The sequence below is a fragment of the Trichosurus vulpecula genome, chromosome 4 (assembly GCF_011100635.1).
Source record: "Trichosurus vulpecula isolate mTriVul1 chromosome 4, mTriVul1.pri, whole genome shotgun sequence".
Lineage (NCBI taxonomy): Eukaryota > Metazoa > Chordata > Mammalia > Diprotodontia > Phalangeridae > Trichosurus > Trichosurus vulpecula.
Genome location: NC_050576.1, coordinates 199,760,019 through 199,772,325, shown reverse-complemented (window position 1 = coordinate 199,772,325; position 12,307 = coordinate 199,760,019). Strand labels below are relative to the sequence as shown.

General features: G+C 44.3%; 1 protein-coding gene across 2 annotated transcripts in view; it reads left to right on the top strand.

Moving 5' to 3' along the window:
- SLC16A5 (solute carrier family 16 member 5) overlaps positions 1-12,307 on the top strand; it is a 34,190-nt gene that overhangs the window by 17,274 nt on the left and 4,609 nt on the right. Inside the window, exons 3-5 of one of the 2 annotated variants that reach the window (XR_005010120.1) lie at positions 2,943-3,086; positions 3,480-4,277; positions 4,871-5,567. Coding sequence is in view for 1 of the 2 variants with exons in the window: in XM_036753431.1 (XP_036609326.1) it covers positions 2,943-3,086; positions 3,480-4,277; positions 4,871-5,121 (1,193 nt within the window). In the remaining variant the exon portion in view is untranslated. Of the gene's footprint in view, positions 1-2,942; positions 3,087-3,479; positions 4,278-4,870; positions 8,472-12,307 lie in introns of those variants that run through there. The other variant, XM_036753431.1, reaches the window with a different exon arrangement.

Here is a 12,307-nt window from a genome sequence, read left to right as displayed (position 1 = left end):
AGGTTGTCGTGGTGAGGTAGGTTACAAGAGCTGGCAGAGAGATGGGAACAGAGACTACCTGTCCTTGGCTCATCTTCCAGCAGTGGGGGGTAAAAGACCCTAGTCCAGGGAATCCCCTGGGAGGAGAAGAAGGAATGGATTTCTGGCCCCTTATACAAAGGTAATGGTGGCTGGAAGAGCTGGATTCAAGCCCAACTTCTAACATATACTAACTTCATACTAAGAGACTTTAACATACATGTCGATGTTTCCTTAAATACCCTAACTTATGTGGCACAATGGACAGAACACTAGACTTGGAATCAGACACCTACTAGTTGTGGGACCCTGGGCAGGTCACTTAATCTCTGTCTGCCTTAGTTTCTTCATCTGTAAATTGGGGGTTATGATAGCATCTTCTTTACAGGATTGTTGTAAGGATCAACTGACATATCTATTCAGCTCTTAGCATAATGCTGGGCACATAGTAGGTCTTTAATACATGCTTATTTCCTTCCCCTCCTAATAAGATGTAAGCTACTTCGAGGGCAAATGTTGTTTCATTTTTATCTTTTCCTTCCTAGCACACATGCCCAGAACATAATAGCTACCTAATAAGTATTTGTGGAATGTTGAACTAATTAATGGGGATCAAACTGACTGACTTAACTTATTCAATCTACCCCTCCTGCCAGGAAGATATTTCTAATAATACAGAATTTTTAAAAGATTTTAAAAAATTGGTTCAACTAAACTAATCGACACATGAACCAAATCGGACATTACAGGCAATGTTCCATACCCATAATTCCCTAACTCTGCAAAGGAAGGAAAGAAGTAAATTTTTACAGCTCTTATTTGGGGCCAAGCCTGGTCATTATAATTTAAGCATTATTTCAATAATTTCACTTTTTATCTTATTATTTTTTTCCATTTACATTGTTATAGTCATTGTAGACATTGTTTTTCTGGTTCTTTCATTTTGCATCAGTTTATCATACAAGTCTTCCTGTGCTTCTCTGTATTCATCACATTCATATATATGACAGCACAATAATACATTCATGCTCCTCTACTTGTTCAGCCTGATGGCCTTCATCTTGGCTTCTAGTTCTTTGCTACTACAAAAAGTGCTGCAATAAATATTTTGGAATATATGAGACTTTTTATCATTGACCTCCTTAAGGGTAGATATGTAGCAGCAAAATCTCTGGGTCCAAGGTATTGACATTTTAGTAATTTAGCTTAATTCCAAATTGCTTTCTAGAATTGGACCAATTCCTAACGCTCTGAACAGCATCAGGCAGCTCTTTACTTTGACAGAGTTTTCATTACCATCATTTAATTCTTACTGTGAACAATTCCAGATAACCATTATTCTCCCCATTTAACAGGTGAGGAAATTGAGGTGGCTGGGGAGTTTAACTGGCTTCCTCAAGGTCATGAAACTAGCAGGTTACAGATTCAAATCTCACATTTGTGATTCCAACTCTTGTACTCTCTCTACTATGTATACACACACCCACACCCCCCTGGTTGATTACATACAAACATCCATATTATCATGCCCACACTATTACACATACCCACACCTATACACATTCACACATAATCTCTCACATCCACATACACATTCCCATTCACCTCTAATCTATACACACACTCATGCTTTCTTTCTCACATTGCCAGGTCACTGGGAAAGGTGACATTTGAGAAAGCCCTGAGTCATGGTGAGCACAGGAAATGGGACTAAAGTTAATGGGATGGGTGGGGTGAGGTGGGGTTTGAGGCGCTGTCCTGGTTAGATGCCCAGCAGCAGAAGACCTGTGTTAGCTCATTTCCAGATATCTAGGTCTTAGACTGTGGGATGCCCTCATCAGGTAGAGAAAAAAAGGATACAGGAATAGATTGGAAGATTGCCCCCTAAGCATACCTTAATGGATTTAACCAATCCTTGTTCCAGGGTTCCATGTCTGAAAGCTACCCACACATAAGCTTTTAATCATTAACTTCATGCAACCTAATAAGCTGCTTAGGACACAAGACCTGGGAAAAACAGATCGCCTGAGATAGCCTTAGAGGGCAGAACTAGAAGCATTTGCAAAGAGGCAGCTTTAGGTTTTGTGAAAGGGAAAACTTCCTAACAAAAAGAGCTGTATGATAACAACAATTAACAATAATAGGCATTTATATACTGCTTTAACATTTGCAAAAAGCCTCACTCATTATATCCTCGTGGTAGCCCTGTGACATAGGTGCTGTTATCCTCATTTTACAGATGAGGAAACTGAGGCAGACAGGTTAATTGACTTGACCAGGGTCACAAAACTAGAAAGTATCTGAAGCTGAATTTGAACTCAGATCTTCCTGCCCCCGTGTCCTCCCACATTCTATCTATCGTACCACTTAAGTGCCTCATGGTAGAATGGGCTGCCTCGGGAGGCGGCAAGTTCAACATCACTAGAGGCATACACACACACACACACACACACACACACACACACACACACACACACATATATACATGAGAGAGTGAGAGAGAGAGAAAAGAGACAGAGAGACACAGAGAGAGAGACACAGAGAGAGATAGATTGGATGACTTTCAGGAATGTTGCAGAAAGGATTTTGATTCAGGAAAATGTTAGACATTGAGATTCCTTTTAGCTTGGAGCTTATATATTCCTATGGAGTGGGATAGGATGGAAGAGCTCCCTTTGACCCCAATAAGTCTTTTGGGGAATATTGCAGAAAGGATTTCATTTCAGGAAAACATTAGACTTGGAGATTCCTTTCAACTTGGAGCTCATCTGATCCTATGGAATGGGATAGGATGGAGGAGCTCCCTTTGGTCCAAATGTGTCCTCATGCCCTAAATGTGTGCTACTCTCCAGGACTCCAAATTTTCCCTCTGGCTCCATCCCTAACCTGCCCCACTCTCTTTCTTTCTGGTTTCACCCCCCCAGGGCCCATTTGCAGTATACTGGTGGAGCACTTTGGTTGCCGAGTGACAGTGATGCTTGGGGGAGTCCTGGCCAGTTCAGGCTTTGTGGCCAGCTCCTTCTCCCGCTCCCTTAGCGAGCTCTACATCACAGCCGGATTCATCACAGGTGACAGCCATCAGCTGCCCTCTCTCTTTCTCCCCCTAACCTCCTAAGTCTGGGGTTTGGTGGGATGGGGGCTTGGAGGAGCCATAACAGGAGATGGAAGGGAAGATCTGAGGAGTGTAGTTGGGGAGAGAAACAGATGGGCAGGCTGTTTGAAGGCAGGGGTGCTGTACTGTTCTGGCTTGCTCCAGAAGTGATCTCTGGCTTATTCCCAGGAGCAGCCTCAGTCATGGGCTAGAGTCCAAGCCATGTCTAGTTGGGCTAGTAAGTGGGCGGGGAAAGGGGCAAAACTGTCACCTTAAGGAAATGTTGGGTGTGGGGAATGGACCTCAACTCTCATCAAAGCTTTAGAAGACCCATCTAGAAGGATCATGGCATCTCTTCCTTCCACTGCAGGCCTGGGCATGTCCTTCAGCTTTCAGGCAGGCATCACAGTGTTGGGACACTACTTCTTCTACTATCGGGCACTGGCCAATGCACTGGCCTCAGCTGGCGTCTCCATTGGTATTTCGCTGTGGCCCCTGATTTCCCGCTACCTCCTGGAGGTCTTCGGATGGAGAGGCACCTTCTTGATCTTTGGTGGGATCTTGCTTCATTGCTGCATCTGTGGGGCTGTCATGAGGCCTGTAGCTCCTAAGACTGAGTCAGCCTGTCCCCCACCCAACAAGGTCCCTGAACAGGGTCGACTGTTGACTTGCGGTCAGGCTGTGCAGCGACATCTGGCCTTTGACGTCTTCCTCCAGAACCACAGCTACCGCTTCTACACCCTGGGTGTGGTATGGATGCTGATGGGCTTCGCAGTTCCTCACGTCTTCCTGGTACCCTTTGCCTTGAGCCAAAATGTGGAAGAACACAAGGCTGCTTTACTCATCACTATCATTGGCATCTGCAACATATTCCTTAGGCCCATGATCGGAGTGGTGGCTGGCCGGTCAATGTTTGCTGGTCGCCGTGTGTACCTTTTCGCCCTGGCAGTCTTGTTAAATGGGCTGAGCAACCTCATATGTGTCATCTCAGGCAGCTTCTCTGTGCTGGTTTTCTATTGCCTGGTGTACAGCATCTCCATGAGTGGCATCGGGGCTCTGCTCTTCCAGGTGCTCATGGATATAGTGCCCATGAACAGATTCTCCAGTGCCCTGGGCCTCTTCACCGTCCTTGAGAGTTTCACGGTCCTTATATCTCCTCCACTTGCTGGTGAGGATAGGGAGGTTACCAGTTGGGGAAGGATGCTGGGGGTGGTATCTGGGAAAGGGAACTTATCCTGGGAGGAAAAAAGAGGGGATAGATAAGTGTGGTATCATGGAAAGAACTCTGGATTTGGTTCTGTTACTTACTGTCTCTGTAATCCCAGGCAAGTCACTTAATCTCTCTAGGCCTCAGTTTGACTCATCTATAAAAAAGATAGGTGGACTAGATGGTATCTAAGGCCCCTTTCAAATCCCAGGGAAGGGAAATGCCATATACCACACAGTCTGACTTAAGTAGATGATGTAGTGAGAAAAGCGTGAGATTTGGATCCCAAAGGCCTGGATCCAAGCCTTGGCGGGGCCACTTAACTAGTTCTATGACCTAGGGCAAACTTTATTTCCTTAATTATAAAATGGTGATTATGTTACTTGCCTTGGCCACTTCCCAGAGAATCACATTTTGTAAATAGGAAAATGTTATGTCAGTTACATGATTTTTCAGGACCCAGGAGTCTTATCAGGGAAGAGGAACCTCAGAAATAGCTCCTGAGGTCCCTGCATCCCTCCCCTCCCTCAACTTGGCTTCCCTCTCCCATACAGGCCTGCTTTTGGACACTACTGGAAACTTCAGCTATGTTTTCTACATGTCCAGCTTCTTCCTCATCTCAGCTGCTCTCTTCATAGGTCTCAGCTTCTTCTTCCTCTGCAAGAAGACTAAGGAGAAGCAAATGATGGACAGAGTCCATGAAGAACCTACTCCAGAAAAGGAACTCAACCAGAGATACACAGAGGAGCCTGTGACTCAGTCACACTCAACAGTCATGTATGTGACATATGTCACAAGCGTCTGAGCCTGAGGAGCTGGAGGGTGCATGGACCACCAGTCCTCCCTGACTCTGGGTCCTTCTGTGCTAGCCCTCACTATGTCCCTCTGGTCTCCCCCCACTCAGGGCCCAATGAAGCACTAGCTTCTTATGCTCTCTTACCCTGTGATCAGAAGGCTCCTCGAACCCCTGACTCTCCCCTTGAGGTGACCAGAAAGAGGAACTTGGCTTGTATCTTTTCCCAGTCCCCTGCCTCTCTCACCTCTTAGGAAGGAGCAGCAAGATCCATCTTAGAGAGAACTAGGGGAGGCTATGGGCAGCACTGGGCAGAGGGAACCAGATTCATTCTAGCAGTGACCAAGAAAAACAGTATGTTTGAATTATACACAAGGACATTGTATCTTGGAGCAGCTGGCTATAAAACTCTTTGAACTAATGAGGTGAATTAATGAAGCACAGAAAATAAGTATGGGGTAAGTTTTATTTCCCTTACCCCGCCCCTTTTTTTTTTTTTCCTCCATTTGGCAGGAGCAGTCTTGGTGGAATTTTGTTTGCTGATTTGACTGGATTGAGTTTCCAAAAAAAAGCTTTCTCAGGGACCTTTAAGAATTGATTTTCTTTGCATGACCTGAACTTACTCTGTTCTGCTGCATGCAGGCAGGGCTGGAGTGCCATGGCCCTGATTCTGCCCAGCAGGGATGAGTCAGCGCCCTCATTGGCACCCCCTCTCTCATCATCAAGTGAATGTGGACCTACTCTGCACCTCTCTGCTTCCCTGTGCTAAAATCCTACCTATCCTGGCTATAAGGCAGGGATGCTTTAAGGCACAAGCCCCTGTATTGAACTGTTCTTCCTGATAGGGCAGAGGGGAATTCAGATTTATAGGGTATTTGTCAAGTGCCCACTGTGTGCCAGGCATCATGCCAGCCATCTCAGAGAATATAAAGATGAGTAAAAGACTGTCAGAGAGAACATGGAGTTCTGACGGAAATCATGGTCTAACAGTAGGGCAAGATTGGAGTCTGGCGTGGGCCAGCAGGCACATATATTGCTGCTAAATACCAGGTCTTAAAGGTTTTGGGTTTTTTTTTTTTTGGTGGCCCCCTCCCCTGCAAGGATAGGAGGCAGCTAGGTGGATCAGTGGATAAAGTGATGGGCCTGGAGTCAGGAAGACTTGAGTTCAAATCCAGGCTCAGACACTTCACTTACTAACTTGTAACCTCGGGCAAGTCACTTAACCTGTTTGCCTTAAACCATTGGAGAAGGAAAGTATCTCCAGTATCTTTGCCAAGAAAACCCCATGGACAGTGTGGTCTACAGGGTCACGAAGAGTTGGACACCACTGAAGAACAACAACCCTTACAAGGTGGGCAGTCCAAAGGCCTAATAAAAAGCTGATCCCTGAAATCATAGTTTACCCACACAAAGGTCTCTTTCTCTGACCCCAAAACCCTAGGTCACTGCTCTACTTTCTCTTCCCCAACATTTCTAACTCCACACCACTCCCACTTCCCCATATTGGTGATGATCCCAGTGCAAGATAAGGCCCAAGGACAGAGAATCAGTTTGCACAGTGGGAGGCTCTAGAAGGTGTCATGCAGATGGAAGCAGTTTAATTTTGGAGCCACTTCCTCAAAAGACCCAGAAATACCCTAATTCTCTTTCTGGAGTTACCATACCAGTGGTCCAGGACCCCTCCAGAATATTTAATCTGGATCTCATCTGTCTTTCCTCCCACCACAAAGATCAAGAGGACCTAGAAAGGTGGAATTCTCTGGTCCTTCAGTGTCCACATTGCTCTGTAAGATAAACAGATGGAGGGGACCCACCCACCCACTCAGTTCAGGCTGTGTCTAAGTGGAGTAAATTTCTCTAACTGGGTGATAGAATCAAACTGATACATTAACTCCCCCAAGAGGCCAGCCACAGTCGCTGTAGCCCTGGCAAAAGAACCATGTCATTTGGTAGGAATAAGGATACCTTCTTAATCTGGAGGAGTTGGTTGAAAGGACAAAGCAATGGTCTTGGCCCATGTGTGAGCTGTAGAACAGTGTAGAACGGTTCGGGATTCTCATTGGGCAATTTGCAAGACTTGCATTTGGGTCAGAGTTCTCTTCCTAACCTTACTGATGCTAGGAGGGTGACTGTCAACCTACCTGCTTCATTGGTTAAGTGGATAATCTATTGGAGTCTCTCCCTCCCTACCCCCTGATATACCTGATACCACAAGAACTGAATCAGATAAAAGATAAATGATCAAGGAGGCACCATGGGAAAAGGTCTGGACCGGGAATCAAGACCTGGGTGCTTTCTCATTTTGTACTATTTAACTTTGGTTCCTTCCCCCCCTGTTGTAGAGCCAGTGGAGAATGGGCCAAAAAACACCCAAATTGCTAGCCACTAGGTGAAGTGCATATTAACTCATTGTTAGCAAGGTGCATAGTAGCTTACCCACAGTTAAGTACCTGACCTTACCAGCCCTTACCACCCACCAACCTGGCTCACATGCTGCTAGGTAAAGTTTGCTGAAGGATTGTCCTTCAGTGCACCTTGTCTTCTTTTACTTAGATTGTATGTTCTTTGAGGGCAGGGGCTGTCTTTTTCATCTCATATTTACTGGTAAGTAAGAACTTAGTGGTTTACAAAATCCTTTCTTCACAAACACTTTGGGAGGTAGACTGAGCAAAGATAATTCTCTCCCTGAGCCCTAGAGAAGGAAAACTGTCAAGATTTTGAACCCAGGTCTTCTGTCTAAAGTCTAGCATTTGCACACACAGCCCTGCTCATAAGAGGGACTTGTTACACATTTGTTTAATGAGTCAATCAACAAGCATTTATTAAGCACCTACGATATGCCAGACACTTGGGCTAAGTGGTAGGGATACAAAGACAAAGCACACAAGTCTCTGCCCTCAAGAAGCTTACATTCTCTATCTGGGGAGACATGTATATAAATACATACAAAATATATATATTTTAGAGCAGACCTGTGATTTTATTTTTAGAGGGAATTCTTGATAAGGAAACTCCCACTACACATGCAGATCAAGACTTGCCTGGGGATTCTGAGAGGTTGTGACTATATGACCCTCAGGTCATATATAAGAAGTGAGACCTGAACCCAGGCCTCCCCTGACTCCAAGACCACCTTGCCAAACTTTTCTGATCATGTAGCACATGTCAAGAATTTAAGCACATAATTCTAATATATGTATATTTATTTATAATTATATATGTACTACTGAACTTATAATTGTGTGTATTATAAAACACACAAAATAGAAATTTTTTAAATGAGTAAATAAAATATTTTCAGTATGATTTCATTATTAATGACCTAAAACCCCTTTTTGTTCTCACTAAAAGTATTAATGATATCTTAGTCAAAGGAATGTCCGTCAACAAGCATTTAACTGCTCACTATGCCAAGTACTGGGGTTACCAAGAAAGGTACAATATGATTGAATATACTTCGTTATACATGGAAATTTTGGTTTGACATTTTGTGACAGCAGTTCAAAGGTCTCATTATAAGTACAGTTTATTTGGATGCTTGTTCTAAATGGCCGTAATAGCTGAAGAAGATACTTCACAAGGATGTATATGGCCTCAAATGCAAGAAGCACGTTGTTCCCACACTTACTAAATCAGTCTTTGTTTTTCAGTACCTTCCACCAATGGTAAGCAAAGGTTTTTTGTTGAACATAAGCCAGCAAATTTCTCTTTCCTGATATCAATTGACCTTGCAAACTAATTGCATTTTTCTCTTTTCAGCAAATGGGTTCAAAATCTGCTGAAAGTCTTCATTGGGAAAATTTTTAAATACTTCAGGAAATTTGTTCTGGTCTTTTTAAAAACTTCTGATAAAAGCGTAGCACCTGCATGTCTAGGGAGATGGTAGACACTCAAGCAGGTGCTCTCCCAGAGTCCACCAGTTCATGATGGAGTATGTTGGGGGATTTCTGGGAAAGGGGAGCTAAAGGAAGTAAGCTAAAGAGTTTAATTTCCATCTCGATGCCAGGTAGGCAGGCCAGAGTTGAGCCACATGCTGGATCAATAGCTATGGATTCTCCCGCTCCTTTTTGAAACAGGTTGCCACCACTGCTTAATGCAACTGTCTGGGTTGGACAAAAGTGGGGCCAAGAGACTGCCTGACCACTCAGACTAATGACTTGGTAAGGCATTATCTTCATGTCCACTCTGCTGTGCTAGGCATGGCAGCAACTCCAATTAGTTGCCCTTATCTTCTTCCTATGAGGAATTTAAATAATTAAAAGCAGGAGAAGCCATTTTGCTCTGCGTGTGCATTCGTTGCATTCTATCCAAATGAAGTGCTCTCCCGTTTGCCCACTCTCCTTTCATTGGTATTATATTTTATTCTCCTTTATTTAAAAGAAAATCTGGCAGTCACTAGCCCATGTTGTGTGATTAGTGCTAGAGTGGGCAGAGATTTGGGAAAAAGCTTGGGTCTGATTAGAAAGAAGGAACATTTCAGTTCAATTGGAGGCGCAGGATAGGAAGGAGGAGCAAATTGAATCCATGGGGAACCCACAAATACAATTAAGGTTCATTGAGATAGTATTCCTAAACCAGCCAGCACAAGTTCCCTGTAATGGGCAAGTCTTGAGTCAAGTCAGTCCATTAGTTTATGTTCAGTGTTGGAACAAAATGAGATAGTCACTAGTCATTCAGCAATTAGACACAAGGTCTATTTAGCCATAGCATACACAGAAAGGATATTCGCCAAAGACACTGCAGCACTTAATTTGGGGAGATGGGACTTTCTCCATTCTATGCAAACATGTCAGGTCTGGTAGGGCAGATTGTGGTGACTTGTGGTTTTAGACATCGTCCAAGTCTGAAGGGTGCCAACTCCATCTGGATGAGCCTTTTTATGACCTGGAAGCCACATTGTCAATATAGCTGGAGGTCAGGGGCTGGAGACTTAAGCCCCCCTGGCTATAACATTCCCTTAAGACAGATTAATATAAATATAAATTGACCTAGACTAGGGGTAGGGAACCTGTGGCCTCAAGCCTTCTAGGTCCTTTTGTGCAGCCTTTTGACTGAGTCCAAGTTTTACAAAACAAATTCTTTTATTAAGGGGATTTGTTCTGTGAAGTTTGGATTCAGTCAAAGGGCCAAACTTGAGGACCTAGAAGACCACATATGTAAAAGTAAGCCCTTGAAGCAAAGGCAAGCCCTGGAAAGGGGGGAATCTTCATTACCAGGTATACCTAACACACGGTATTATTTACCAGTAGCTACACATAGAATTCTTCCTTTTAACCTGCAACCAAGGCCTCTTCCCTTGTAAAATGACACAGCAGGGGATAGTACCCTTATTTTCCCTTATGTCCTTTATATGTGGGTACTTTACAGAAGGGGTGAGTGCCCCAGCCTCTGAGGGCTCAGCCAAGCAGTCTCTCAGCTTTACATGAGAGCTAAGCTTATGTGCCCAACCAAGATTTACACGTGATCACTCCTATTAACCCTAACCCAGGGCAGCCTCTTCCCTTGTATTTGTTCCAGGGCAAATGTCATGACTTTTTTTTTTATTTCTTTACAAGAGTTTTTTTAATAGGTAACACACCTAGGCCATTTTCTGTGGGGAGAGAGTATCTCTTAAGGTGTAGTCAAGGAAAAATTATGTAAAATGCTGCAGAGAGGTCAAGGATAATGACTGGGGAAAGTCCATCAGGTCTGGTTGTTTGTCCTTCATTCTTGAAGACGACCATGATATCCAGGGGGTGATTGCCATGACATGCGAGTGAATTGGATTTAAGTGGGAGGGCTGTGCAAAATCACCAGCCTCACTCAAGAGTCATCTGAGTCCAGTTGCAAGGTTTACATCAGGATGACTGGAGATGGTCCCCCATGCAGTGGGAGACCTTGGCCTTTTTAAGCTAAAGTCTTTCCCAGGTCTCAATTTGACTGAGGCAAAGCCCGTTCAGTGATTAATGCTAGGTAAGAACTGAGGCAGAGAATGGCCTCTTTTACTTAGAAAAAAAAAAAATCAATCTGGGAGGGGAAGACCCTCAGGGTTTCTGGCCAAAACAGAAACAACTGCTATTTCCATTTGCTTGGAACCAATCCGGGCCCAAACAATAACTAAGTGGGGCTTGGCCTGAAACCTTTCTGTTGGCCAATAAATGAGAGCTAGAGTGGACTTGCATCAGATTTGTTGATTAAGAGATCATTGGAAACTTTGAAAAGAATAGTTTAAGTTGAGAGAGTAGTCAAAGATAACTGAAGTTGGGAACCCAGGAGACTGGAAGAATAGTGGTTCTCTAACAGAAACAGGGGTATTCAGAGGAGGTGTGGTTCTTTGGAGGGGATAGGCAACACAATGAGATATCAGATACATATTTGCATCACAACCGATACATATTAACTCATCCTGTACTACTTTTTCCAACAAAAACAAAAAAGGCAAAGGGCTATGGGGATAAGATCTCACCTTTGACTGCCCGGGATGGCAGAGCCCACACACTGAGGGGATTTGGGTGGGAGGCTAGTGGGGGACAAAGGAATTGTGCTTTCCAACTGCTACGCATGACTGGACCAAGTTTAGGTTATAATAGCCCTAACAGGGTTAAAAGTAGGGCACACCGGAGGCCAGGAAGAAGGTAAATGGAATGGGAGCAGGCTTCATTAATCTTCCTAATTTCTTATGGATTTTTGTCACACCCCTTGGAGTCAGACTTTGCACTTCTTGGTTCGGGGGTCCACAGTGGAAAACATTGTTCTGGGTCAAGCTGCCTCCTCCTACAAAATAAATAAAATTTAGTCAAAAGAGGAGGTGAAGGGGGAAAATCATTAACAGATAATGGAATCAGGAAAGGGTTCATATAGAAGATGGTGGCGGAGGTTAGATCTGAAGGAAACTAGGACTGAGAGAAGCAAAATCGAGGGAGTGCGTTCTAGACAAAGGGGACCGCTCGTGCAAAGGCACGGAGAAAGAAGGTGGGGGTTTGTGTGTAAAGAAAGGCAGGGAGGCCAAGCTGGCGGGGCTGAGTCTGCAGTGATAGGTCCCATTTACATAGTGCTTGAAGGTTTGCAAAGCGCTTTCCAAATACTGATTTCATGTGAGATTAACATGTAGTAACCGATCCTTACAACAATCCTGCGCGGGTGCGGTTATGACCTATCCCCGATCTCAGAGTCCTAGCTCGCAGCCCTTGAGCTCCAGTGCTCCGCTCCCCTCCCCTCC